General features: G+C 41.1%; 1 protein-coding gene across 6 annotated transcripts in view; it reads left to right on the top strand.

The window, feature by feature from the left end:
* ralgapa2 (Ral GTPase activating protein catalytic subunit alpha 2) overlaps window positions 1-27,424 on the top strand; it is a 205,701-nt gene that overhangs the window by 127,843 nt on the left and 50,434 nt on the right. For 5 of the 6 annotated variants that reach the window (XM_008109089.3, XM_062977917.1, XM_062977916.1 and 2 more), the window contains 2 exons: window positions 1,142-1,300; window positions 10,600-10,727. In XM_008109089.3, the coding sequence (XP_008107296.1) occupies window positions 1,142-1,300; window positions 10,600-10,727 (287 nt within the window). Of the gene's footprint in view, window positions 1-1,141; window positions 1,301-10,599; window positions 26,406-27,424 lie in introns of all 6 variants that reach the window. The other variant, XR_010005277.1, reaches the window with a different exon arrangement.

Raw genomic sequence — 27,424 nt, 5'->3', positions numbered from 1 at the left:
TAGAGGCTCAAGCCCTGTTTCGGGCTCTTAGGAAGAAGCCACGGCCACTCCTCTAGCTCCGCCCCCTGTGTGTCCTAACAGGCGCCTCAGGTTATCAGCCCTGTCTCCGGCATTTGGGAGGAGGACCCCCCCCTCCTCTGGCCCCGCCCCGTGTCCTAATAGGTGCCATCACCACTGGATCGCTCCAGTGCCCACCAGGGGGCGGTAGCGCCCACTTTGGGAATCACTGTGTTAGAGCAAAGATCTGAACATAAAAAAATCTCTATGTTTATAAATATTACTTTAATGCTCTTTATTTTTCAGTGTAGCATACAGTGGGCATTTGGATCTGAGGTTCTTGATCCCCATTGTCCACCATCATCTCCCACATATTAAATATTGGCGATATGAGTGCAGATAGGCTGAAGCATACATGTTTATGTTGCCACCATTTAATAATATGGTATAGTCATCTGCATTTTTGTGTCAGTGTGAAGTCCAAGAACCAAATCTCACTAGATGTAACAGTCACATTATAATTGTTTTTTTTCTTTAAATTCTACTGTTTCTGATGGTTTGTTACATTAAGAGTTCTGAAATGCATTAAGTATTGCTTGTTTTTGTTATTCTGTTAACACTTGAGGAACCGCTAGCTAGCAGAACATAGTAAACACTTGTAAATTTTCTTGCTAGCCTAATGATTGATATAATCTTATCTTCCAAAAACCGCCACTCAAAACAAATAGTTTGTTATTTGCTATTAGTTTTGGTTGTTTAGCACATGATAGTGCAATAGTATGTTACATTTCTTTTCTTCTTTACCCATTTAATTCAAAATATTTTAGGTTCAAAGTAGTTTAGATATTTCCTTGTGAAAGACATGAGAGCTAAGAAAAGTTTTAGAGTTTTAACGCCTCAGGTTTCATTCTCTTGTACACAATAGCAAGGTGAGATTCACAATAGACTAGACTACCATAAAAACACACAGACAAATATTTGTAATGTAAGATGTTATTAATATTTTAGTGTTTTTAAAAAGCTGAAATATCCAGCTTCTGTTCTCAGCTGAAACATATTTATTGTCAGCATTGTAATTCAACAGTTCAAATTTTCAAATTGTTTTTGTCATTCTGATTAATTGCTGAGCAATTTGCCTTTACAGCTTCGTCATTTGGGAAATGATGAAATTCATGTTGTCTGGTCTGAACACACCAGGAATTATCGCAGAGGCATTATACCAACAGATTTTGGAGATGTTTTAATTATTATTTATCCAATGAAGAATCATATGTTTTTTATAGAAATCATGAAGAAACCAGAGGTATGGTTTTGATATTTTATCTGGTACTAAATATTAGTTAACGGAACTGTAGAATACAGCAATATAGTAGAAAGGCAAACAAAAATCTGTATAAGACAATGAATCTCAGCCTAGTCCCACATTGTATAATGATAATATAAAAAGAAAGCTTTAATGGATATTTGCAGTAATAGGGATGTCTACTGTTTGTTGTCATCTTTAATATTATTGCCTGTAAAACCAGTTTTGGGGGGCTGAAGAGCCCTTCAATAGCATTAAGGGTAAGGCAATTCAGCTTTGCATGCTTCTTCATACAAGTTTACTGTGGTAACTGGTTGATACATATGTGATGGATAGATAGTGTTAAACTACACTACTATACTTAGATATGGATTTGCTAATTCATGCTATGGCTGCTGGAATGCTCACTGGGACTGTGGTTATTCCAAATCTATTTCCAGGCACAATGTAAAATATCCTTCTTTATTCTTCAGGACGTTATGGCTTGGATACAGGTATCTGGAAACTTGCCTGTTTCCATATATACCAGTGTAGTGCCATCAAGATCATAATCATAGGGTTTTTATTTTCAATCTTTGGTGGGAATGGAGCTCTGACTTTGGAATTTCCCCCAGTAGATGCTCACCAGGCACCCGCTCCAATGTCTTTTTGCCCTTGTTATTTTCTCAGACTTTTAAACTTTAGCTAATCAATTTTCTCTCATTATTTTACTGTGTTTTTATAGTTTAGCTTGTTTGAATTGTTTATGGTTTTTTTCAATGCATCTATCATTGTAAGTTGCCTCAATATTATTTTTCAGTCTGTAAAGATCATTGAACTCTCTTTATTGTCCAAAGTGTCCCAAGTGTCAGTCTTGGGCAGATAATTTGGATGAGGACAGAATGCTGTGTTTCTATTTCAATAATCCAAAGGACACAAACTCAAATTGAACAAACAAAGTTCAGGACAGAGTCCAAAATGAACAAGCTAAGCAAACCACGAGGCATTCTTGGGTAACTCTGTGTGTGAAGCTAGAATTACACAGATTAACCCAGATAGAACCTTAAATATGATTGCAACTCTGCCTCCAATGACCAACACCTTTCTAGTTGCAAGGACTAGGACCAATTCAGTAAGTGTTGTCCCAGTATAAGGAAAAATATTGTTCTACTGGACTTCTGGGGTGTTAGTAAAGCTTTCTCTTTCACTGAAGCTGCCACATGAAGCATATTGCAAGGGCAAATTATGTCATAGCACTTTTTTCATTGTTTCCTAATATTTTACCTTGTCGCTAAGACACGAGAAATCATATGTAGGAATGCAAATCTTTGTTTATTTCATTCTTACCATCAAGACTAGGCCTTTCAACTGTGAGAGTATTGATGCACTTGTCTGCATTTGGGAGGCACAATTGTTTTTTTGTTTTTGTTTTTGTTTTTGCAAAATACATTGTTAGCCATACAAAACCATTATTTTATACCTGAGGAAAACATCCTAAGCATGAGATATGCCACAGCTACCCATTTCTTTCAGTTGCCTGTTTCGATAAATTCTGAGAGTGTTCTTGACATCATGAAAAGGAAATATAAAAGCAGATACGCAATTACACACACATAGAAGCTTCTTGGTTTAGAGACATTTACAAAGCAATTTAGAAACCCGTACTAATAATTAAAATACTTTTAAAACATAAAAACAAAATATCATTAATGACTGAATAGCACAAGCTGTAGTTTTAGAGCATTTCAGGAGGAGCTCAAAGAAGTAGAGGAGTGGAGGTGAGGAACAGGAGCAATGAGAGGAAAATGAAAGAGGACAGAATAGAGAAAGCGAAAACAAAGAAGAAGGGAAATTGGAGAATAAGAGGGGCAAGTCAGCAAGTAAATGAAGCAGCTGGAGTCTGAATTGCAAGAATATCTTCAAAAACTGCACTATTTTTGAAGACATCCTTGCCATGTGGAGAAAATTGAGCAAATACTTTGTCCTTCTCTGTGGGAACAAAATCAACAAAGACTTACATCCCTGTTCAAGAGTTTCAGTATGCTATGGTCTAGTATGCTATGCTTCCTTTCCGAAGCTTATTTATTTGGAATGGTAAGAAGCTTTAGTCATGCTTCCAGTTATGCATGCTTACATTTTATTATAAACAATTTGTCATGCATATGCCACACCGAATGAAGGATAATATCTTTATCCTCACATTCAGTAGTTGTCATTGTCGTTTTAGTGTAGGCATGTTCTTCCCTTATACCTTCCCCTCTGTGTGTGTTTTTGATCATTCCCACAATTTTAAAAAAGGATTATGAATGATCTAGATGAGCCTGTTTTCTAAGTGTTCAGCTTTTTAAAATTTTGCACACTTTACACAGATTTTCTATATATTTTCATAGAAAGCCCTGTGGCATTGTTCAGAAGGAGAAAATGTGCAGCTGTCTGATGTGTTTTAAGAGAATAGCAGACAAGCATCTCTCAGACAAGCTTCTTGAGGCAGCTCTTGCTATTGCCTTGAGGCATTAGGACACCATACAAAAAGAAAATGTGGTACAGATTCAGGATCAAATGATATATGGATGACTAAAAGGCAAATGCACTTATGATAAATAAGAGCCACAGACACACACAAATGGTATATCATCTTTCGGTCACCCTGTGGCTTATGATTTGGTAAAAATGTTGTTGCCATGAATTATATTTGAAGATGAACTTGAATTTTTCATTGCCCCCCTAATAGTAAAGTTTTTTTTCCAGAAAGAAAAAAGTTATAGTCTTACGTAGTAATTATAAATAAAAATTTTAATACCAAAGCTTTGTCCAATTGTTTGGCTCACTTAAAAAAATTATCACCTTGTTCTTCAGCTGGCTGTTTTTCAGAGCATCTTACATGGGATTAAAATATAAAATCAAAGTAAATGCAATAATACAAATAATAAAACAGAAGGTAGATAAAGTAAAGAGGCAGCTCTTTATTGGAGACATTGTTAAATCTTAGGAACACTGTTAAATCTTTAAAAATGCAAAACAAATAAAAAGTTATTTATTTAATCAAGAAAAGAGATAATGCCTGTCAAGCTTATTCAAGGAAGTAAGGATTAAATATAGTCTAAATGGTCAGTTGACTGGATCCTTAGACACTAACTATTTTTCCCAAAAATACTTTTCCTAAATATGCTACTTTGTTATGTATTTGGTTGACATCCTTTTATTCTTCACAGAAGTATATTCAAAACTGTACCATGCATGATGCATTAATTTTCTTGTAAAATATGTAATGAAAGAAAGATAGTTTTAGAATTTAGTTTTTTGGGGTTTTTTAATTGATGCACCGAGTTCACTAGAAGAAGGCAAACAGTAGAAAGAAAAATACCAAATGGGAAAAAGTGGTAGTCTTTCATTTCAAATATAACTATATAATAAAATTAATCCAGACATTTCCAGGGCAAATGTGGCTGACCTTTTCTTCACCAGCTACTAACCCTAGAATGAATGAAAACGGATTGGGAGAGAAATGACTGTTTGGCTGTTGTCCCTGGTATTTAAATTGTGTTCCCTAATCAAATGAAAACGCTGCCATTTCTCTGTCAGGTTTCAGGATCCATGGTAACATTTGGCCTCTTATAGAATTAATGTTAGCCTTTTTGTTTGCATCTAAGTAGAGACACCTGGAGCAATGTTAACATTAACCGATTTAGTATTAATAGCTTCATTATTTAAGAATCTCTGAGCTGATAGTTGTTACTTTTGTTATATTGCTACAATCTGTATTGTGTTCATTTTTTATCCTCCTGCTTGGCAACCAGGCAGTGATTTGCAAACTTTTTTGTCTTAATTAATTAACCAATATAATTATTGGGGACTGTGATGTAGTCTTTTGCTCAACAAAGCTTCTGGGAGAAAACAATAGTAAGTCTGTTAGTATGAATGCATTCCACGCATCACAGATGCATTAAGATATTCTGAACAATGAGACGAAAAGCTGCCTGCAAAAGCGGACAAAGAATCCCATGCAGACTCTGACACACTGTGCATACCGCCAGGGACATGCGGAGAGTTCCCTGGGACACAGATGCCTCGTTAGATTGCAGCTAGTCATCAGAGATTAATTCTCAGCCATTTGGTACAATAATTTACTCATTCACTCGCTTTTTAAACTATATTGTTTGCTATGGAAGATAGGCCTTTGTACTCAAATGGTGATTATATTTTAATTGAGTACAATAGCATTTTGCTTGGTCATTAAAATGAAGCAGAACTGAACATTTGGAATTATTTTCTCATAAATATATGAACATTTTTCTGATCTAATAACCATGTTCACTCCCTATCAGTTCACTTTACAGATTTACTAAAACTGGGGTAAGTTTGGTATGTTTAATCTGACTGCCTTTTTTCCCAAAAATCCTATTTTGAAGACATAAAAACATATCATTTTAAGAGCGTTAACACACACAAACCACAATGCCTATGATCACGCAGATTCCTATTTATTTTAGATCAAACCACCACACATACCAAAACTTCCAGATGTTACTCTCATATACCATGTACATCAAGCTGAAAATCCAAAAAATCATAGTGATTAGCTTTAAAATTGCTCCATCTCACAGTGTACACATACCAAATAGGCTACAATTACTGATTTACAAATGATCACTCCAAAAGGTAAAACAGCCTTACTAATATTAATAAACTTCCAGCATAATCCTGTACATAGCTTTTGTAGCAGGAAGAGCAAAATCAAGAAGGTAGCTACCTTTGTTTAGATTTGCCATACAGACCAGTCTGATAATAATAGAAATCAAAACAAATATTTAAATAAGAGAGGGGCATCTTAGTTGTCCCAACAACTCAGATGAGGAGGATCCTCTTTATCTAAAACAAAAACAGTTCGAATCACTCATTCACCTACAAGTCCTTGCTGACAGAAATTAATATTAGGTTTATTTTGTTTACCACATTAGATCAGGTAAAATAAGTCTATGGAGTCCACTTTCCTATATTCATTGAGAAAAGCCATTCTAGAACACAAGCTGATTGCACTTTTACCAAAGTAGAAGTTTCCTGAAACACATAAAGCTTTTTATCCTTTTCCTTGCTTATCCCAGTTCCCCTGTTTTTGAAAAAAAAAATGAGAATTGTGCTTCCAGATGTCCCACCAAGTCTGAATGGACTTCAAAATATGTTCCCACGTATCTTATTTAATCAAAAAAAAATGGATAGAACTGGAAATTGACTTCTGGTTGTATTGGTGTGTGACAAATGCCAGGGTCACAAGAATTTGACCCCAGACCATCAAAGCTGCCCACTGCATTGCTAGGGAAACTGTTTTCATATCTAGTTCTGACTCTGACTGCTGGAGGAAAGGCTGCTATCAGTGCAGTAGTATCCAGAAACAAGATTTTTCCAAAAGAATAGTAGCAAAGTGTGGATAACCAAAGGAACTTTCATTAGTGAAGCACCCTCAAAAACTACCTTGGATGGAATAAGAAAGATAAAATCAGCATTTCCAGAAAGAGGGTGTTTTATTGATATAGTAAAAGATAATGCAAGGCAAGTTACTGAAGGCCATTCTAGAGGCCTTACCAAGGGGTCTTGCATTTGATGTTTTAACACTCGGGCAAGGCTTCATGGCCTTCCAAATACTGTTTGTTTGCAGTTCTCATCTGCCCAAGCCAATATAACCATTGGTGAGGAATCAAAGGAACTGCAATTCAGCAAAATCAGTGGGATGTTGGAGGATCACATAGAAACAACTGTGGATTCTCAACTGTCAATTGTTCAATTATACGTTCTGGTGTCAGTTAGTCATAAGGGATTTGGCTGTAGCATGTCCAAGAGTTCCATAGTTTGAAGGTTATAGGGCAGGATGTTTTCTTTTTATGTCAGTGGAAGGTCACAACTGATCCTACAAACACACTATGTTCTGGATAACTAGCTATTGCTAGCTAACCAATACAGATAAGGTTTCTAGATAATGCCTTGCTCTTCTCAAGTTGTCATTTGCTGAAAGTCTGAAGGGCTTTATTTGCCAAATAATCTATGAAATTAATTTCTATCAGGTATTCATATTCAGGATGTTCACTTGGAAGCAGGGCCACATTAACTTATATGATGCAAAAAAAGCACAGTGGTTTTGATAGTAGAGATACTACCTGCCAAAGATAACAAAATCACATTATTACTTTTCAAATATTGATTATATACTTCTCAGTTTGAAGGAGTTGGGGGTGGCAACGGCCAAAAGGGAGCTCTGGTATGGAATGGTCCATGAGGTCACGAAGAGTCGGAAGCGACTGAACAAATAAACAACAAAACTTCTCAGTGATCTATAAGTGATCTGTTTGCCCCCATAGCAAGACCTTTGCTTTCAGGCACTAAGCACATTCTGACAACACATCAGAAAAGAAAGGGGGACAGCCTTTTTTGCCAGCACCTTGCTGCTACTGCTCTTTAATAGGAGGGGGCATTTTTTTGTGGTGCTTGGAACAGTTTTATGCATAAAGGTTTGAGTCAGCCAGGAGTGATGGTTGAAATTAAAGTGGCTAATTCTTCCAGAAAAATAGAAAAATGAGTCCATCTCCTCCTGCTGATCTTATGGAGAGGGGATGAGAATCTTTTTCACTTAAGGTCCACCCCAAAAAGGGTTGGCCCTCCAGATAGTCCCACAAGAAAAGAGCAGCTATCTGCATCAGTGGGAATAAAGAAAGTTCAGAATATTCATTCAAAAAGGGTGTTGCTGATATATGACTCCAACTTAACAGTGCCTCTTGCCACAGCTCCCAGTTTCTGCTGACTATTAATAATAACTATTCATTTGCTTAAAAAGACAAGTGAGACAGATCAGAGCAGCTTTGTTCCAATTGACTTGAACAAAGCTACTCTGATATGTCTCACTTGTCTTTTTAAGTCTGGTTTAGACTTTACAGTAAATTGCTTGGCTACAGAAGATATCTCTATCATATGCTCTAAACTTTTCAATATAGTAATTTATTTAAAATGTGAAAATGGGTCATTGAGAATAGAATGTCTTTTATTTATATACTAGCTTGGGTACCCGGCGATGCCTGGGTTATTTGGGTCAACTCTCCCAAAATTCTCCCAGTATGCACAGTTGGCCATCTTGGGTCTGTGTGACAAATTTGGTCCAGATCCGTCACTTACTGGGTTCAGTGTTCTCTGGAGAAGCGTGAACTACAACTCCCAAATTCCGAGGGCAATCACCCCGAAACGGTGCCAGTATTCACATTTGGCCACAGTTGGCAAAGGGGATCTCCAGGGCCAGGCAGAAGGCCAGGAACAGCAGCATGGTCTTGCCCTCGCCTGCAGGGAGAGCAGAACGGGCGGGCGCATGAGGGATTGCATGTGTCGTTTTCAAGACTGTGCTCTCACCCTAAGATTCCTCCCTATTGCCTTGCAGCAGACCTGAGCCAACTTGGCCCTCCATCCTTCTTTTTTTGGGGGGCGGGGGGCGGGGACTTCCAGACCTTTGAACTAGACCCCTTCCAAACAGCAAGCAGGGCTCAATGAAACTGAGCCTTTCTAGAGAGACTGACACTCAACCTTCTTGAGTTCAACTCAGAGTTAAGACAGTAAGAGTTCTTGCTGAGCTTTTGTACTGGATTTGAATTGGGTTGCTGTATGTTTTTTTTCTTTCTGTGTTAAAATACACCATAATATATAAATTAACAGTAGGAGATGAGGAGAAAATTCTTTTTCTTTTAGATTATGGTGGGGGTTTTTTCCGATCAGGTAAAATTTCTTGTGAAGAAAAGGATCCCTCATACAGACAAAAGGCATTGCAAACCATTCTAGTCATTGGTTTTTTTTTGAGCTATGATGGACAAGGTGCTTATGTTAGGAGCCTTTACCAGCCCAAATCAAGGAGTTTAAGGGCCCTTCCAGGCAGGCCTATATCCAGGATCTGATAACAGGTTTTCTGTTTATCCTATATTATCTGGAAGTGGGAACTCATATAATCCAGTTTAAAGCAGAAAACGTGGGATCAGATCCTGGGATATAGAGCCTATTTGGAAGGGCCCTAAGAAGTAAAAGGCAGAGGAATCATGTGCCTAACCAGGGTTGCAAAGAATGCTTTGACGTGTTGAGACATTGCATTGAGAAAACAGGCAACCACTGCAAAATTTTGCACAAAATTGTAAGCCTAACAGTGGGGAATTATTTTGCAATTCTTTTACTATTAAAGCACTATGTACAGTAATGGTGATACATAAATAAATGATGATGATAATAACTTGTTTTGTATATCATTTTGCACAAGAAAGTAAGCTTGTATTATAAAATATATATTTGCCCAAGCCAGAGTGTTTTATGCAGAAAACAGTATTCTGTGCAAAATGTACTTTTGTCTAACAAAACAATTTCTCCACAAACATTTTCATGACAAGATAACCAGAACTGCAAAAACAAAGAAGGAAAGAAAAACCTTGACAATGTGCAAAACCTGTTGCGATCATACCCAGCAGGAAGGAAACTCTTGAAAGCAGGCCCTTTTGTATCGTTATCCCAATATCCCCATGCATATGGGATATATTGAGCATGGTGATCAGGTCATGATATAAATAAACATAACAGTTTAAATAATAAATGTAAGGCCTTCTCACGGATCACCCTGAGAATTAAGTAAGACAGAAATCTCCAAAAGCAGCACACTTTCAGGACCATGTTTAGCTACTTTTGAGGGAGCAAAAGCTGAGGCGACAACATTTTCCCTTTTTCAGTCCAGGTGCCATGCATGGTTTGATAAGCTTTGACTGAAGGAAGAGATAGGGAAGGATGTGATCAGCAAGACACCTTGGAGTGCTACAGAAGCTGTGCTGAAACAGCCTGCTGCAGAAGGGATCAACACCATATCAAAGGAGAAAGAAATTTTGTTTTCAAGACATCACTCTTGTCCTGAGACTTCTCTTTTATCCTGTTGGAGATGTACCAGACCTCAGATTCAGGGCCAGAGCTTATCATCTGAAAAAACCTGGTTGCTACCCAAGCCTCTTTGTAGTCTTCTGTTTGTGTGTCAATCATCTCAAATGGTCTCATTCTCATCGCAGGCAAGGAATACTATTTTTTTGTATCGGCCTGCCATACCTCTTAGTGGTTTTCCTCCAGGCAAATTGTCCCCAATGTTTCCCATTTCTGCATTATACACTTCCTGTAGAAAACATCATTACCTTTCTTAAAAATGGCAACATCACACTGTATTTCACTGAGTTATATATGTGTGTGTGTGTAGCGCACGTGTAAATAAAGGAGAGTTACTACAATCATGGATAAATCTAACTACATATAAACTATCTTATTATTGACAGGTACCCTTTTTTGGTCCGTTGTTTGATGGCGCAATCGTGACTGCAAAACTGCTGCCAAATCTTATACGAGCCACATGCATCAATGCCAGCAGAGCAGTGAAGTCCCTTATAACTCTCTATCAAAGCTTGTATCCTTTTCCAATAGTAATTTGATTTGTTTCTAGGATGGCTGTTCTCCTTTGAGGTATGTTTTCAAAAGTAGTATTTGACATTGTAAACGATTCTTTAGTCTAAAAATGCAATTTTTCTTTTTAAAAATAGCATATTTAGATTCCTTCCTACTTAGTTTAAACTGATTGATTTGATGCATAAAGGATGAACAATGCTAGACCACAAAGATGCATTCAGGATTACAAGATACTCCTTTAAACTAGAAGGTGAGTATGCATAGTGATACTTACGTACGTACTTACATTGTCCGAGTATGATGGTCCTCTATGTGTAGTGGTTATTATAGAGAAAGAGAGCTTTTGAGATTCTCGGAATGTTGGTGTAGGGTTCACATAACTTAATTACATTATTACTATATACTGTGTATTTTATGTGCTGCATTGGAGTGCTTTGTAAGCCGCCCGAGTCGTTTCGGGAAGATGGTGGCGGGTATAAATAAAGTTTTTATTGTTGTTGTTGTTGTTGTTGTTGTTATGAATAATATAATTTATACATTAGTTGATTTTATATTGAGAAGGCAAGCTATCAGAGTTCCATGAAACTGTTTTCTCCACCCTTCACTGTGACAGCCCTTTCTGTTGCTTGAAAAACTATTCTAGGGGCCTTTCCAGACCTCCAGAGCAAGTTTTTTGCGAAGAGGAGAATAAGCCTTTCCAGCTCCACTGAAAAAGGCCATTATTGGATCTTTGTCTATATGTTTAATGTAGATAGAGTTGGTCAATAAAAAGCCAATGGACTTAAAACATGATAAAGAGTTCTTATTCCCCCTATAATTATTTGAATCCTATGGGCCATAAAAGGCCTGAAAGAAGGTGGTACAGCTTACTATCTGTTGCACAACTTACTAGCCATGCATTGTGGTCTCAAGAGTGACTCATAACTCACTTTTCAGCTGAGGACAATATCTGTAGATTTTGTTTTTTTTGCATAATTTGAAACATTTTATATTTTTCTTCGTGTACTCTGTGAATGCACACTAATGGAGAGACTGTGCCTGCGCGGGATCCAACGAAAATTCTTCCAAGCTAAAGTTTGAAATTTGGCGGTAACCCCGCCCCTCTCCCCAGAGGGCATAAAAGGCCACCCTGAGCGCTCACTCCCCAGTTCCTTTTTTTCCGCCGCAAAGCTCACATCGGACTCTTCGTTCCTTCTTATGTCGACTACGCACTTTAAGCGGTGCACTCAATGAGCCACTAAGATTCTGGATTCCGACGGCCACGCCAAGTGTCTCCTCTGCCTGGGCGAGAGCCACGTCGTCGGTACCTGCCGGATCTGCCTGGCCTTTACGGCCCAAGCAAGGAGAAACAGGGCTGCTAGACTTCGAGCAGCCCTCTATGAAAGATCACTTGCTCCTGAGTCGGCTACCTCCGCATCGACCTCGATGGCAGCAAGACCTACAAAACCCACATCGGTCTCCTCTAAAACTTCAAAAAGCTCAAAGGGAAGACCCTCGAAACCGCCTTGCACGGTTACTGTGGCCACTCGATGGCAGCAAGACCTACAAAACCCACATCGGTCTCCTCTAAAACTTCAAAAAGCTCGAAGGGAAGACCCTCGAAACCGCCTTGCACGGTTACTGTGGCCACTGTGTCGACCCGGTCCAGAAAGGTGGGCCCGTTGTCGAACTCAAGCTCCCTGGCCTCGGTAGTCTCCCCATATCGCTTCACCGCTGTCGTCTTCTGCAATGAAGATTGCCTTCAAAAGGGCTCAGGAAGAATCCCATCGAGCCCAGTCCGACTCGGCAGCAATCTGCCCTATTCTACCAACCCCAGAGTTCCGTCCAAACATCCATCGGCAAATAGACGCATGACCCAACGTTCATCCTCCTCCGCTTCTTCAAAGAAAGATGTTCCCTCTTCATCGGCCTCCTCCTCGAGGAGATCCTCTCCGATCCAACCGGTACAGCACCCACGATCTCCTTCCCGGTCCCCACCTATCCGTTCTTCTGATGGGGTGCACTGAAGTTTCACCCGATCGCTCGACCCGCACAGTGATGAGGGTCCCTCAGCCTGTACCTTCACGTCAACAGGCTCAACAAAAACTTTTTCCTCCTCCTCAGACCCTCCGAAAGGGGAAGACAGACGACTCACCTTGCTCGAGCTGTTCAGGCCTCCGCCTCTAAGGACCATCAGCCACAGACTTCTGCTGCTCTTGAGGCGATACCTCCTCCAGAGACTGTGCTTTCCTCTCCCCCTCAAGGAGCCGAGGAGGATGAGCTCGACGTCGAGCACCCGGAATCGATTCAGTCGGCATCGGTTGTCTCCTTGGGACTCAACCTGTCCCCACCCCATGATGCTTACGAAGTCGATCTGCCATCTCCCACAGGCAACATTTGGGCTTTCTCCGACCAAATGGCCAGAATGGCGGACGCCCTGGGGATGGAGATTAAACAAACTTCGAAAGCCGTCACCGACCCCTTATTCAAGAGGGTCCAGGCTCAAGCTCCCCAGCCACACTCCTACCTTTCCTTCCTTATCTACTGGACGTCATCCAGGCCTCCTGGAAGACCCCGTCTTTGATACCTCCAACCTCTAAAAAGATCGAGGCATAGTATCGTACGGACGATGAAGCCCTAGAGTGGCTCAAGCATCACCCCGACCCAAACCCGATGGTGGTTAAAGCCTCCCAATCTTCGGGCTGACAGTCTAAGTCTCCGGCCGACAGAGAAGGAAAGAGATTTGACGCAGTGGGCTGAAAATTATATTCCAGCGCGCTTCTTTTGTGTCGAATGGCAAATTACGGGGCCTGCATGGGGACATATCAACAGATTCTCTGGGAAAAGGCCCAGCCCTTTTTCACCAAACTCTCTAATGAAGACTGTTCCGTCCTCTCGACCCTCCAGCAGGAGGCGGACTCCCTAGCTCACCATCAGATTCAGATGGCAAAGCATACAGGCGATACTGCTGGCAAAATGATCACTCATGCTGTGGCAATCAGACGACACGCTTGGCTGCGATCCTCTGGCCTCTCCTCGTCTTCTCGACAAGTAATTGAAGACCTGCCTTTTGATGCCCTCGGCCTATTTATCACGGGGACTGATGATAAATTGAAATCAAATCATGATTTCAGAATCCTCGCATCTAAGTGCGGGACCGACCAGCCTCACGCCCAACGAACCCATTGGTTTCCCCAGAGGTACTGTCGCTTCCCTCCTCAGCCTTTCTGCCACCAAACCTTCAGGCGCTCCTCCAGCTCCAGCCAACAAGGCCAGCAACAACAGCCCCGCCGTCAACACCAGGCCTCTAAGGCTAGAGGTCGAGGTACCGCCACTACTCCCCGTACCCAGCGTTGAGCCTGACACCCAGTCTCTCAGTACCGCCTCCACATTCAATACTGCTGCCGCCGCCATGCCTCTTGCGAACCTCGGTCCAAAACTTCCCCCCTGCCACTTCCGGGACCAGCTCCCTTCTACCACGAATGGGCGTCTATCACCTCGGATGCCTGGGTTCTCTGCATTGTCTGAGATGGTTACACCTTGGAGTTTGAAAGCCTTCCTCCCACAGGCCACGTCCTCTCCACCGACCCATCGCCGGAAATCTGCACCGAGGTCGACTCCGTCCTAGCCAAGGGTGCCATCCAACCGTCTCCGTCTGAGCAGGACATTCGAGGTTTTTTCTCAAGATACTTCACTGTTCCCAAAAAGGGTGGAGGGCTTCGCCCCATCCTGGACTTACGAGCTCTAAACCTTTTCATTCTCCCCTCAAAGTTCTGTATGGTCTCTGTCGCCTCCATCCTTCCGATGCTCCAACGAGATTATTTCGACTCTATAGACTTAAGGGACGCCTATTTCCACGTAGCGATACGTTGCTCCCACAGACGCTTCCTCTCTTTCAAAATTCTCGGTCAATCTTACCAGTTTGCAGTCCTCCCTTTCGGCCTTGTCACCGCCCCTCGAGTCTTCACCAAGGTGGTCGCAGTACTGGCAGCTCACCTGAGGAAACAAGGCATTATGGTCTTTCCTTACCTGGACGATTGGATGATTGTCGCTCCCGATCCATCATCCTTACAGAACCATGTTTCCCGCACTTTGTCCCTGCTCCGCTTGCTCGGACTTCAGCTGAACACCAAGAAGTCACATCTAACCCCCTCCAACAAGATATGCTTCATCGGGGCTCTCTTCAACTCTCTCACACAAACAGCCTTCCTACCGCCAGACAGATTCCTGGCCCTCCAACAACACCTGCTACTTCTCCTGCACAACCGCAGGGTCCGAGCCCGCTCCGTTCAAGTCCTCCTAGGCCACATGGCCTCCACTGTCATGGTCACTCCTTTCGCTGGGCTTCGTCTCAGACCTCTCCAGAGATGGTTTATAGACTCTTTCAACCCCTTCTGCATCCCAGCCCCATGTTTCTCACGGCACTGAACCGGGTCCGTCTTTCTCTTCAATGGTGGCAGAACCTGACTAACGTCTGCAGGGGCCTGCCTTTGCACCCTCCACTCCCGTCGATCACAATCACGACCGACATGTCTAACTTGGCATTGGGGAGCCCACATGGCCGATCTCACAGTCCGGGATCTCTGGTCCCCTCAAGAGAGGTCTCAGCACATAAATCTTCTGGAACTGTTGGCAATCTTCAAAGCACTCCGAGCCTTTGCCCGCCTTCTTCCCCACAAGACAGTGCAAATCCAGACAGACAATACCGTGGCTATGTATTACATTAACAAACAGGGATGTACAGGCTCAAGGAAACTGATGTCCCTCTCGTCAGAAATCTGGCTATGGTACAAAGCAAGAGACATATCCCTGTCAGCAGTCCACCTGCCAGGCCCCAGAACACCCTGGCGGACTCCCTCAGCAGGATCGCAACCTCCCCCCACGAGTGATGTCTCGATCCCAAAATCCTGCATTCTGTCTTCAACGAGTGGGGGTGGCCAACTCTAGATCTTTTTGCCTCCCCCTCCAACACACACCTTCCCCACTTCGGGGCAAGACTCTCTCCAAATGCGGCTCCGGGCTGTCTCGGAGACGCTTTTCTCCTGGACTGGTCAGCCGAACCCATCTATCTCTTTCCTCCTTTCCCTCTGATCCCGAGGGTACTAGAGAGACTTCTTCTGATTCCAGCGTCAGCTATCCTAATAGCTCCTGCTTGGCCCCGCCAACCATGGTACCCAACTCTCCTGCAGATGTGCGCAGGAACCTTCTGTACCCTCCCAACGGTCCCTCATCTCCTGACCTCAAAGGAAGGACAGGTTCTCCACCCCGACATTCCGTCCCTACACTTGACGGCGTGGAGGATCCTTCCCTGAGCTCCTTCCACCCAGACCTCCAAACAATCCTCCGGGCGGCCCATAAGCCATCCACGTCAAAGGCTTACGCATATAAAATTGCGAAGTTCCAGGCCTTCCTTCGAGATCATGCCATCGATCCCTCCTCTACATCGGTCCCACTAGTCCTGGACTTTCTTCTCACTCTTGCGGAACAACAACTGTCTTTAGCCTTGATGAAGTCCTACCTGGCTGCCCTCTCCTGGCATTTTCAATGTCTTGGACAGCCTTCTCTCTTTTCTAGTCACTTTGTCAAGACTTTTCTTCGGGGCTACAACAACCTTTGGCCTCCAGTTCATCCCCCGGCCCCCGCTTGGAGCCTCGAGCTCGTCCTGTCTCAATTAACTTCCGTACCGTTTGAGTCAATGCCTTCCGCCGATCTTCACCTTCTCTCTTGGAAGGTCACCTTTCTAGTGGCGGTCACCTCTGCCTGAAGACCATCTGAACTAGCTGCCCTCAGAGTTGATGAACCCTACCTGCGTTTTCGCCACGACCGGGCTGTTCTTTACCCGGACATCACCTTCCTCCCCAAGGTGGTGTCTGCTTTCCACCTTAATCAAGACATCGTCCTCCCTGCCTTCTTTCCCAACCCGGCCTCCACGCTTGAACAGAGGCTTCACTTTCTCGATGTAAGAAGGGCCCTCCTTTTCTACAGGGACAAGACTAAGCATACACGTAAGACTCCTAGACTCTTTGTCGCATATGCTGCAGACAAACTTGGGAACCCGATTTCTCCCCAGAGACTATCCCATTGGATTGCTCACACCATTGAACTGGCTTATGAACTGGCTAAGCGCCCTCCGCCTCCGTCGATCCGCCCACGGTCGACAAGAGGGCTTTCAGCCTCCACTGCCTTCTTGAGGGGCATTCCCATCAACTCCATTTGTCGGGCAGCAATTTGGTCCACCCCTTCTACCTTTGTGTCCCACTACCAGATGGACTCTAAGAGCCTCAGAGACTCGGCCTTCACCAGATCAGTTCTGTCCTCCTGCTTTTCATAGCATTTCTTCCCTATTCAAAGTGAGGTCTACTGCCTTCTTATGTGTTTCGAGGGTTCACACCACTTTATTGAAGTGTTTTTCTGCCTCCCTACTGTGCTTATGTGACACTTACTTGCCCCACATTTTTTCTTCCTGTATGGGGCTGTTTGACCTTGTAATTTGTTCTTTGCCGTTAAATGCTGAATTACCTTACCCTCACTGCTGGTACCTCTGGTACGGTTTTTTCCCCGTGCCTTTCTTTCTCAGGGATATTGTTGTAACCTATGTTTCTCTCCCTAAGGGAGGTATCTATAACATGTTATTTTTGAACTTCTTCCCTGATACCGAGTATCATGGTATGACGGTATATTTTGACCTCTTGAAAAGTCTTTTGTTGTCACTGGGTCGTTTTTTCTCGACCATTTCCTCTTGCACTTGTTTTTGCACTTTGTGCCTTAATAAAGCTATTGTTTTTGGACATTCAACTCGTTGTCGGGTTTGCTCTGTCCCACCATTCTATACCTCAGCTTGCTAGTCTCCATTAGTGTGCATTCACAGAGTACACGAAGAAAAAGGACAGGTTGCTTACCTGTAACCATGTTTCTTCGAGTGTACTCTGTGAATTCACACAATCCCACCCTTCCTTCCCCACGTGCAAACCTCTCCCTTTCTCGTCGCCTTTGCAGCACAGGAACTGGGGAGTGAGCGCTCAGGGCAGCCTTTTATGCCCTCCGGGGAGAGGGGCGGGGTTACCGCCAAATTTCAAACTTTAGCTTGGAAGAGTGTCCGTTGGAGCCCACACAGGCGCAGTCTCTCCATTAGTGTGATTTCACAGAGTACACTCGAAGAAACATGGTTACAGGTAAGCAACCTGTCCTTATTATTTAGCCCCAAAGGGTCACAAGTTAAATAATCTTGATTTCTCTGACTGGTTTCTCATTCGACCTTGTGGTATAGTACTTAACTTACATGTAAATTGGCTTTAGGAGAATTTGTCACAGAGATACATTAAAAAATTGAAGGTAGATAAATTTTCCAGTATGTTCCATTAAATAAAATTATGAGTTTCATTTGCTTATTTCGTTATAGAGGGGGTATATGCATTCCTTATATATACTAGATATGTTCCATTACTGGAATTTTCAGACTACTTTGTGAGCTGCCATCAGCCCCAGTACTCATAGAAAGACAAGTTGTGAATTAAATTTTAAAAAGTTTCATTCAGAAGCAAAGTCTTGCTTGCAAGAATGAATTGGCTTTGTATTCAATTTGCTTTCAAAAAACATCCTATTTATTATGCGTTATTGCAGGTTTTTTCTTTATAATTTTTATTAGATATGTTGCGGTTTGTTGATTTTGTTTATTTTCTATAGTTATGTAATATTTTTTGTCTGCGTGTTGTTTGACACTTTGAGTTTTGTTTCGGGAGAAAAGTAGGGTAGAAATAAATAAATAAATAAATACTTTATTGCCTTAATTTATCACACATGCCTAAACATGAGATAGGTAAAAGTCTATGAAACATTTAGATGAGAACATACTACGAGAACTATTTTTTAGAAATCTCATAGGCAGGGGGAAAGCAAAGTGGCAATTACAAAATGTATTTTTGCAGTACATAACACACTGAAAAACAAATTGCTGAGGCTAGAAGTTAAACACATCTTTGAAACCCTAATTTTCTGCTTCTGCAATCACCTATTTTATAGAAACACAAGCCAGTCGGAAGCGACTGAACGAATAAACAACGACAACAAGCCAGTTTACCCAATTGTCTTTAAAGTATTCTAAAACAAGATCTTGTAGAAACGAGGAAGAAGCAGGACATCCTTTAGCCTGAGCAATGAACTCCAATTTGACAAGGTTCAGGGGGACAGGAGGTGAGAGAGAGTATGTTCTAGCAGTAGATTGAGTGTGGAGCTAAGACCACAGGAAAAGGCATAATCAATGTCAGCATGGCCTGGTGTAATTCTGGCCAGTTTGGATACACCTCCTCCACTCATTTGCCCATTCTCAATTGCCTTATGTAAGTCTTTCCTCCTCCACTTGCTCTGGACCTCTCTCCCAACATGGCTTTTCTGGTGAACTTCAAATACATACCAATGTATAGACCAAATGCAAGGAGAAAAACAATGATACATTTGTGAAGTTTTTAGTCATGATAATAACATTACCACAACTATCTTTTCCCATGCAATTTATTTCATATGAGTCAGAAATGTTCAGCACAGCCATACCAGTCCCTGTAGTATCCTGATGAGCATTACAGTAGGCCTAATAGGTGGTATAAAGGTGTTCTGACCTTTATTTTGAAGTGCATTTTCCCTGTTGGAATAGATCAATAGCTGAGCTGTCGGTCACTTTTGCTTGCTTTCCGTTCTCACAGCAAGAACATTCTCCAGGCAGCAATCAATAGCTGTAATCTGTTCCAGCCTGTAATGACATGTGAAGCTTTTAGAGTGGCATTACCATTGGATTTTTCTCTGTGTCTGCTGTTTCCAAAGAATTACCACGTTTCATAGGTAGCGTAAAGGACTTAGTATACTTTGAAGATAGGCAAGCAATTATTATTTGCATACATTGTATGCATTTGTTTTTACTGTTTTAGATGCTGTTCCCTTTCAGACTTTGGAATCATATGTACTTTGTAGATTTAAAGCTATATACTTTATTCTTTATGTTTTGGTTTTTCTTCCAGGGCTCTGTGACTCACAAAATTGGGTTATAGCTATGCAAGATTTCTTAGCAGACACCCCACCCACTTTTCCCAGTAAATATGTCTGGCATCATTCATACCCAAACTTCAAGTCTTTTTTTTTGTTCCTTTTTTTAACCAATAGCAATGTGTTCTGTAACCTCCCACTCAGCTATTATTTGTTTGTTTTTATAAGTAGTTAGCAGTAGTTAGTGTTTTCATCCTCCCTGCTTTTCATCCTCAGCTGACTGCATTTTTCTTCATCATTCACCTTGGGGCTGGCTGAATGGCTAAGATCAATCTCAATCTCTGATTTCAAATAAGTTCCTTCCAACAGAGGCAATTTCTCCCAATTTCCCCATAGCTCTCAACCTCCCAATACCACATCCCCGTTTTAGCCTTGCACCATCTCCCTGAGCTTTCAGCCATTACAGCAGCACATCTTCCACTCCAAGTGTTCGTAGTGTTCCCATATCTAAACAAGTGGTTACTAGTCTCCAGCTGTGTCACATGCATATCATTGTCTTTCTTCACAAATTTGGGGTTTCATCATAAATCACAGCACTTCAATCCTGGAATTAATGTACACTCTCCACTACACAGGAACCTTCCTCAACTTCACTGTCAGCCATGCCTACCTTCTGGAACACGCATGTAACCTCATTAGCTCATCTTCAAATGCGACCTTTGAATATAATTTCCCATGTTTTTAGGCTACTTGGAGTCCTTTTTTCCTGTGTATTATAATATACTTTGATCTGCTGAATCCTCATCCAAATCTGTTTACATCCTAGTGAAACAATTAAGTGCTAAATCTTAAACGAGATAACTCATGTGAAATACATAATAGCATAAACTTACATTGGAGCCACACTTAAACTAGTTTTAACGGTATGCCTCAAAGATCTTTGGAAACCTAAGATGACAAATTAACATATTGTGTCCTGAAACCAAATTGTTATCACAGAGTGTTGTGTGACACAACTTGGTATACAACTTAGCTTTCCACTGTGATGCTGGAAAAAAAATGGAAATTTAAAATCCAAAATGGATGCCAGAATGACTACAACTAAATCAGTTCTACTGTGTTTGTGTGAATTTGTTTGTCTTTCAGAGCATTTATACTCTTTGGCCAGCAAGGCTCACAGAGTAGCTTTTGGATCAATACAGTCCCTGGCTTCAGGCTTACAATAAAAAACAGCATAAAAATGTTTAAACAAAACAGTATTTTCACATTTACATCTACAAAAATAGCCTCTGAAATTACCTTAGAACAATTTTTTCTGACTTCCATTTGTTCTGGAATCTGGAATGTTGATGCTGAAGTAAAATAATAAAATTTCACAATCATTTTAAAGACCTTAAACAGTTTTTATTTCCCTGAAGCTCTGACAGAATCTACCCTGCTCAAAAGAAAACAAAATCTAGACATGTATTATGGTGCACAAGCAGTGGCTGCAAACAAATCAGTACTATACTCTAAGAAAGATATTATTTACACTTATACATATCTTCCGTTTTTTAGACAAAATTTTAATTATTTGGATATTGTGTACCTCTCAGCATAGCGATTCATTGTACAATATTTTACAAACATTGAGCATAATGTCTCCATTTTATTATGAATAGTATTCAGATGCTATGACTAGTTTAAATGAATGTGGTAGAAAAGTCCACACTTAAGGAATTACTTATGATAACCAAGGATTTAATAATATGTAATTGTAATATTCAGAAGCTGTTCTGGAAAAGTTAGAACCGTCTTCTGAGAAAAGACCTTTCCTCACACAATAGATATTGCATTTCTTTGTTACTGATCAGGGAAAATGAATGATTCTTTATTTATTTATTCATTAATTTACTCTGGACAAAATACTGCATGCAAATCTCAACTTTACAACTCCTATTATCTTTTCATCGGGCCATCTGCAAATCACTACCAGACATAAGCTTTTCCCAATTGTGCAGTCCCTCTCATTCCAATTGTAACTCTCTTATCTATTTCAATAAGTCAGTCCACCTCTGGTGCCTTTTTCTACTATCCTCTTTACTGTTTCTTTTATCTTTGTTGTCTCTATGTCTCTCTCTTAGATTAGAATTCATCTAAATACTATTGTCTAAATTTTGCACGTAGCTCCCAATTTGTCACTTGACATGAACATTAACATTAATTTTGTGTGCCTGTCTTCAAGTTGCTTGTTGACTTATGATGACACTATGAGTTTTATAGGGGTTTTTTAAAGACAAACCCTTTGTGTAATTAGAATGGGGTAGCTTGTATAAGAGAAAGTCTTGCTCATCTTATCTTAAGCACCCATCCTTTTTTTACTCCTTTGGGAACTAAGATTTCTCAAGTAGGCCAAGCAAGATAATTGCAGCAGCAGAAGGCAGAGTCCACGTCAGACAGATTGCTAGGACCCATGCAAATAGGGAAGGGGGTGTGGGCTAAGGGCTGTTATCTTCACAATTGATATACTTTCCCCTCATTCTGTACCCATGTTGGGAGAATGGAATGCTTTGGAACTAGAAGATTCAAACATTTTCTAATTGATCCATAACAAGAATTTACTCTTTCTTTCTTGCATCTCAACCAGGATATCAGTGATACAGGAACAAGAGCAGAGGGATTCTGTGCCCCCACCATGTGTGTATGTGCGTTTACGCATGCATGTGCACAAATGAGATCCACTGGCCTGGCACCCATAATAAAGATAAGTTTTTTTTTGAAGTTTGTATACTTCAGTAAAGGACTTATTAAGGAAAGAAACAAGGAGCCAGTGGTGCAGAGGGTTAAACCGCGGAGCTGCTGAATTTGCTGACAAAAAGGTCAGCAGTTCGAATCTGGGGAGCGGCATGAGCTCCCACTGTTAGCCCCAGTTTCTGCCAACCTAGCAGTTCGAAAACATGCAAATGTGAGTAGATCAGTTAGTATCTATCCGGCGAGAAGGTAATGGCACTACATGCAGTCATGCCGGCCACATGACCTTGGAGTTGTCTACGGACAACACCAGCTCTACGGCATGGAAATGGAGATGAGCACCAGCCCCCAGAGTCAGACACAACTAGACTTAATGTCAGGAGAAAACCTTTACCTTTACCTAAGGAAAAAAAATCAAACCCACATATTTTGTTAAAAAGATAAGCCAAGATTTAATGTACCTAGGATAAAATAGGCAGATGTTTAGATTGCTAAATGTTATCAGAAAATATACTGTGTCTGTGCCACTGCTAAACTAGCCTTGTGTTTAATAACTCACCTGGCAATTCAAAAAAAAATTGTGTCTCCATTTTCATCCACCAGCCTCTGGTTTCCAGACGAAATGTAAAGGACAAATTCATTCCTCTGCAAACAGCACAGCAACACAGAGACTGTTGAGAGGTGATGGATAACTCTATTTGCTTGTTTGTTAGTAGCCATAGATTAGTATGGGGTGTCTATTAGTGTTACCAGCATGTTGTAAAGCTGATTTGAACCCCAAACCACATAGCTACTAGTGCTGCAGGCAAGGAGATGGCTTTGATTGCATCCTAGATAAAATGCCTCCTTTGAATTCTCGTGATCCACCTACAATTGGAATATGGACTTACTTGGTTGCCTACTGGAAACACCATTTGGGTGAAGGATTTGGTTCTGGAACAGCCTCTTGGGTTTGGGGGCCTGGAACCTGGGAAGGACCCTTTCTTTGAGGTTGGCATGAGAGAATTTGCTCTCCCTTTTTAGTTCTGGGGCTTGCGGGAAGCAGGGTCCCTAGATCTGCCTTCCAAAATATGACTGACTGGAGTGGGAAACCGATAAGACTGGATTTCCATCGTGGTCAGGTGTTTTCACCCAAGAGAGGACTGGGGGTGTCACAGGTAGACACCTACCCATTTAATCCCCAAGCAGGTTGCTCCGCCTTTCTAGCACATTTTCTAGGATTTAATCTTAATTAGTTAATTGATAAAATAAATGGCACATCAGAGCAGTGAGTTCAAATTACAGGAAAGGAGATTCCATGTAAACATTAGGAAGAACTTCCTGACTGTAAGACCTGTTCAGCAGTGGAATTCTCTGTCTCAGAGTCTGATGGAAACTGTTTCCTTGAAAGCTTTTAAACAGAGGCTGGATGGCCATCTGTTGGGGGTACTTTGATTGTTCTTTTCTGGCATAGCAGGGGGTTGGACTATATGGCCCATGTGATCTCTTCTAACTGTATGATTCTATGTGTTTGGCCTCATTATTTCAGAATTGGTCATGGATAGCATATAGTATCTTGTCAACAGGCTAGTAAAATTATCTAGTAAGATTCATGGGGATATGAATCCCTATGAATCTTACTAGTCTTTGTTATATAAAACTACATAAATTTACAATGCAGTCTTAATTATTTACTTCTATGTGAGTAAATCATGAGTAGTTATGTTCACAATTTTATTTGCTTTTGCATAAAAACATATTTGCATGACCTAGCTAAAATAATTAAAATTGTCGTAATGCTGAAAAAAACAAAACACAGACCTGCTTTAGCTTAAGATTTAGGTAAAGCTTTTAGTGACTCAAGAATGTGCTATCTTACTTATTAGGAAATGAAAGGAAGAAAAGATAAAAATGCCCTAGATAAGAAAAATCCCAGGGTTCTTAATCAATATTTTCTCATTTTGTGTGTATGAACTAATGCAAGAATCGGTATTTATTATTTCAAAAAGAAAAAAAAGGGTCCAAATGTTGGGCTGCATGATTTGGTAAAACAAAGTGAATTTGATTTTCCCCCTTTGAGACTTGCATTGTGGTTGAGCTCACACATTCTCATTAACATTCTAGCTCTGTATTGCCATTGCTTCTTCCTAGCTTACCAGCTGTTCCTGCTGCTAGTTACAATGTCTGATGTGTTCAGATCACTGGGTTCCTGTACTCACCACAGAGAAGAGACAGTCTTTCCATTGGGGATATCCACGTGTCTGCCTGTCAGCAATGGCACCGAATATAGTAATAGGTCCTCGCATGGCATATGGTGTCTGGGTTCATACAAGATGCAAAACTATTCTGCCACTAATGCACAATGACTCATAGCATTGCTAATTTTTCTAACAAAAGCCCACTTCCACACCCACACTTTTAACCCCTCAGGCTAAAAAGCTTCAGACACTTATGTTTCTTATATTTCGAGGGAGATAATGTCATGGACCGCATGTGAAATACAAGTGTGTAGGAAAGATGATGTGATTAATGTAGTGGATGGATGTAACAAAAAGTGTGTTCAATTTTTTTTAATGTGAAGTGATATTCACATGTGAAAGATTGACTGTTAACTGGTATTGTTCCAAAACCAAGTCCAACCCATATTTTCTCCAAAAAAAATTTTCTCAAAATAATTCTGAAATGAGCATGATAAGCTTTTAGTTTGGCATGTTACTAGCTTTTAAATATCAGCAGTTTTAGCTGCATATACTTGATGTCTGGAAATTTCTTGAGAGGTAAAAATCCTATCTGTACTTTCAGAGATATTATATAAAATTATATTCGTTTCTTTGATGAAGGAGATGCTCTCCAATTCCAAGTGCAGAATTAAAGGACAGGCAAAGTGTTTTGAAGAAGAGGAAGTTAAAAAGCAACTGATACTTCGTGTGATAATGACAGATCTCTTTTCATTATATAATACTACTGTGCCCGGCCACGCGTTGCTGTGGCGTTGGTGAGAAATTGTTGAGGTAGTGGTGGTATTGAATGTCTGTTGTATGGTTGTTTTTATGTTTAGTATGCACACTGAAGTGGATTATATGGCAGTGTGGAGTCAAGATAATCCAGTTCAAAGCAGATAATATAAGATTCTAAACAGGTTATATAGCTGTGTGGAAGGGCCTTGAGTCTACATTGCCATATAATCCAGTTAAAATCTGATAATCTGTGGAAGAGGTCTAAGTGAGACCTAACTGTGCCTGTCCCCTGGGCTGAGTAGGTTGCTAGGAGACCAAGTGGGTGGAGCTTAGCCTTGTAACTGGCAGCAATTGGATAAAAACTATTATTCCTCTCCCTGTAATTAGGACTTTATTTTTCTTTTCCTTTTTGTTGTATCAACCTAGAGCCGTGAATGATGGGTTGTGTTGTCAAATTTCGAGGTTGGGGGGCCTGTAGTTTTGTTGTTTTGTCCACTGCCCTGATGCCATCACTCTTTTATATATATAGATACTGCTCTTGTAATGCTCGTTATGTTTTCAGACTCAGAAGGTCTGAAAAAAAGATTTAATTCATGTAAGGCAGGACTAAAGTCATTTTTGCAAATATCTGAGGGACCATTCATCTATATAAAGAAAAATGTAATGTCCTTTTGTGCGGACGTCATGTTTCCCAAACTACTTCATCAATTGCTACAAAATTTGGACACAAAGTAGCATTCGAACTGACAAGTGTTTTACTATCACAAACCTGTCACATCTGAGACAGGTAAAACCATGCCCCTTAGCAATGGCTAATCAGTCTCCTCTTCCCTTAGCAACCATCGCAGCAGACAGCTCCTCCCCTTAGCAATGCTGCTAGCAACAGCCCAGCAGACTCCTCCCTTTAGCAACTGGCATGGGCAGGGCTGCAAGGGATGACTAGGCCCGCCTCCTTGCCACTCAGTTCAGCTTGGCGAGTTACGTGAAGCCAAGGCTCTGTGGCCTAGCCACGGAAAAGAGGGATACTGAGAGTGAAAATCCTTTTTGTGGGCCCCAGCGAGGTGAGCGAGATATAGCACTACTTATTATATTATGGTATTAGAATTGTATTACATTATTATATTTTATTATTATACTTATATTATTTTAGAGTTTTTTAAATACTGGTAGCCAGATTTTTACCATCCTGTGGGAGGCTTCCCTCTATATATCTGTGGAAGGTCCAGGGTGGGAGAAAGAACTCTTTTCTGCTTGAGCCAAGTGTAACTGTTGCAGTTGACCAGCTTGATTAGCATTGAAAAGCCTTGCAGCTTCAAAGCCTGGCTTCTTCCTGCTTGGGGGAATCTTCTGTTGGTGTTAGCTGGCCCTGATTGTTTCATGTCTGAAATTCCTCTGTTTTCTGAGTGGTGTTCTTTATTTATTGTCCTGATTTTAGAGGTTTTTAAAATATTGGTACCCATATTTTCAATACTGGGAGGAGAAGACACTGTGGTCGCTTTCTGGTAAAGACCTATGGCCTCTCCCAGCAGGAAAATAATAGGGGGCCTGGCCAATGAGGAAACCACCCCCTGTCATTATTCCCAGGGGGGCGGGGCAGAGAAAGAAAGAGATCTATATCTATCTATCCATCTAGCTATCTATGTTTACACTCAGAGGCAATCTTTACAATTCTACGGTTTACATCAGGACACGGATTGCTTATCACATGGACAGTAATATGTTCCGTGTTCCAGAGTCGCCAAACCAGGCAATCTCTATATCTTCACAGACAATGGAACCATCACAAATATTCCCTACCCACAAGCATTGTGAAATGACATATACTGTATTTTCTGGCATATAAGACTACTTTTTAACCCAGAAAAAATCTTCTCAAAAGTGGGGGGTTGTCTTATACGCTGGGTGTCTTCTTATAGGGCAGGTGCTGAAAATTCTGAGCCAGACTGGAGAATCTGCGGTTGCTGCATATGGTGGGCGGAGATCAAAAACAGCTGCAGTCGCACCCTCACCATATACAGTAATCATATGAAAGCAGCAAGGGCAGTGCTGTACAAGTACAGTAGAAGAAAATCCACTCACC

The sequence above is a fragment of the Anolis carolinensis genome, chromosome 4, assembly GCF_035594765.1.
Source record: "Anolis carolinensis isolate JA03-04 chromosome 4, rAnoCar3.1.pri, whole genome shotgun sequence".
NCBI lineage: Eukaryota > Metazoa > Chordata > Lepidosauria > Squamata > Dactyloidae > Anolis > Anolis carolinensis.
This window is presented reverse-complemented; position numbering and strand designations above follow the sequence as displayed.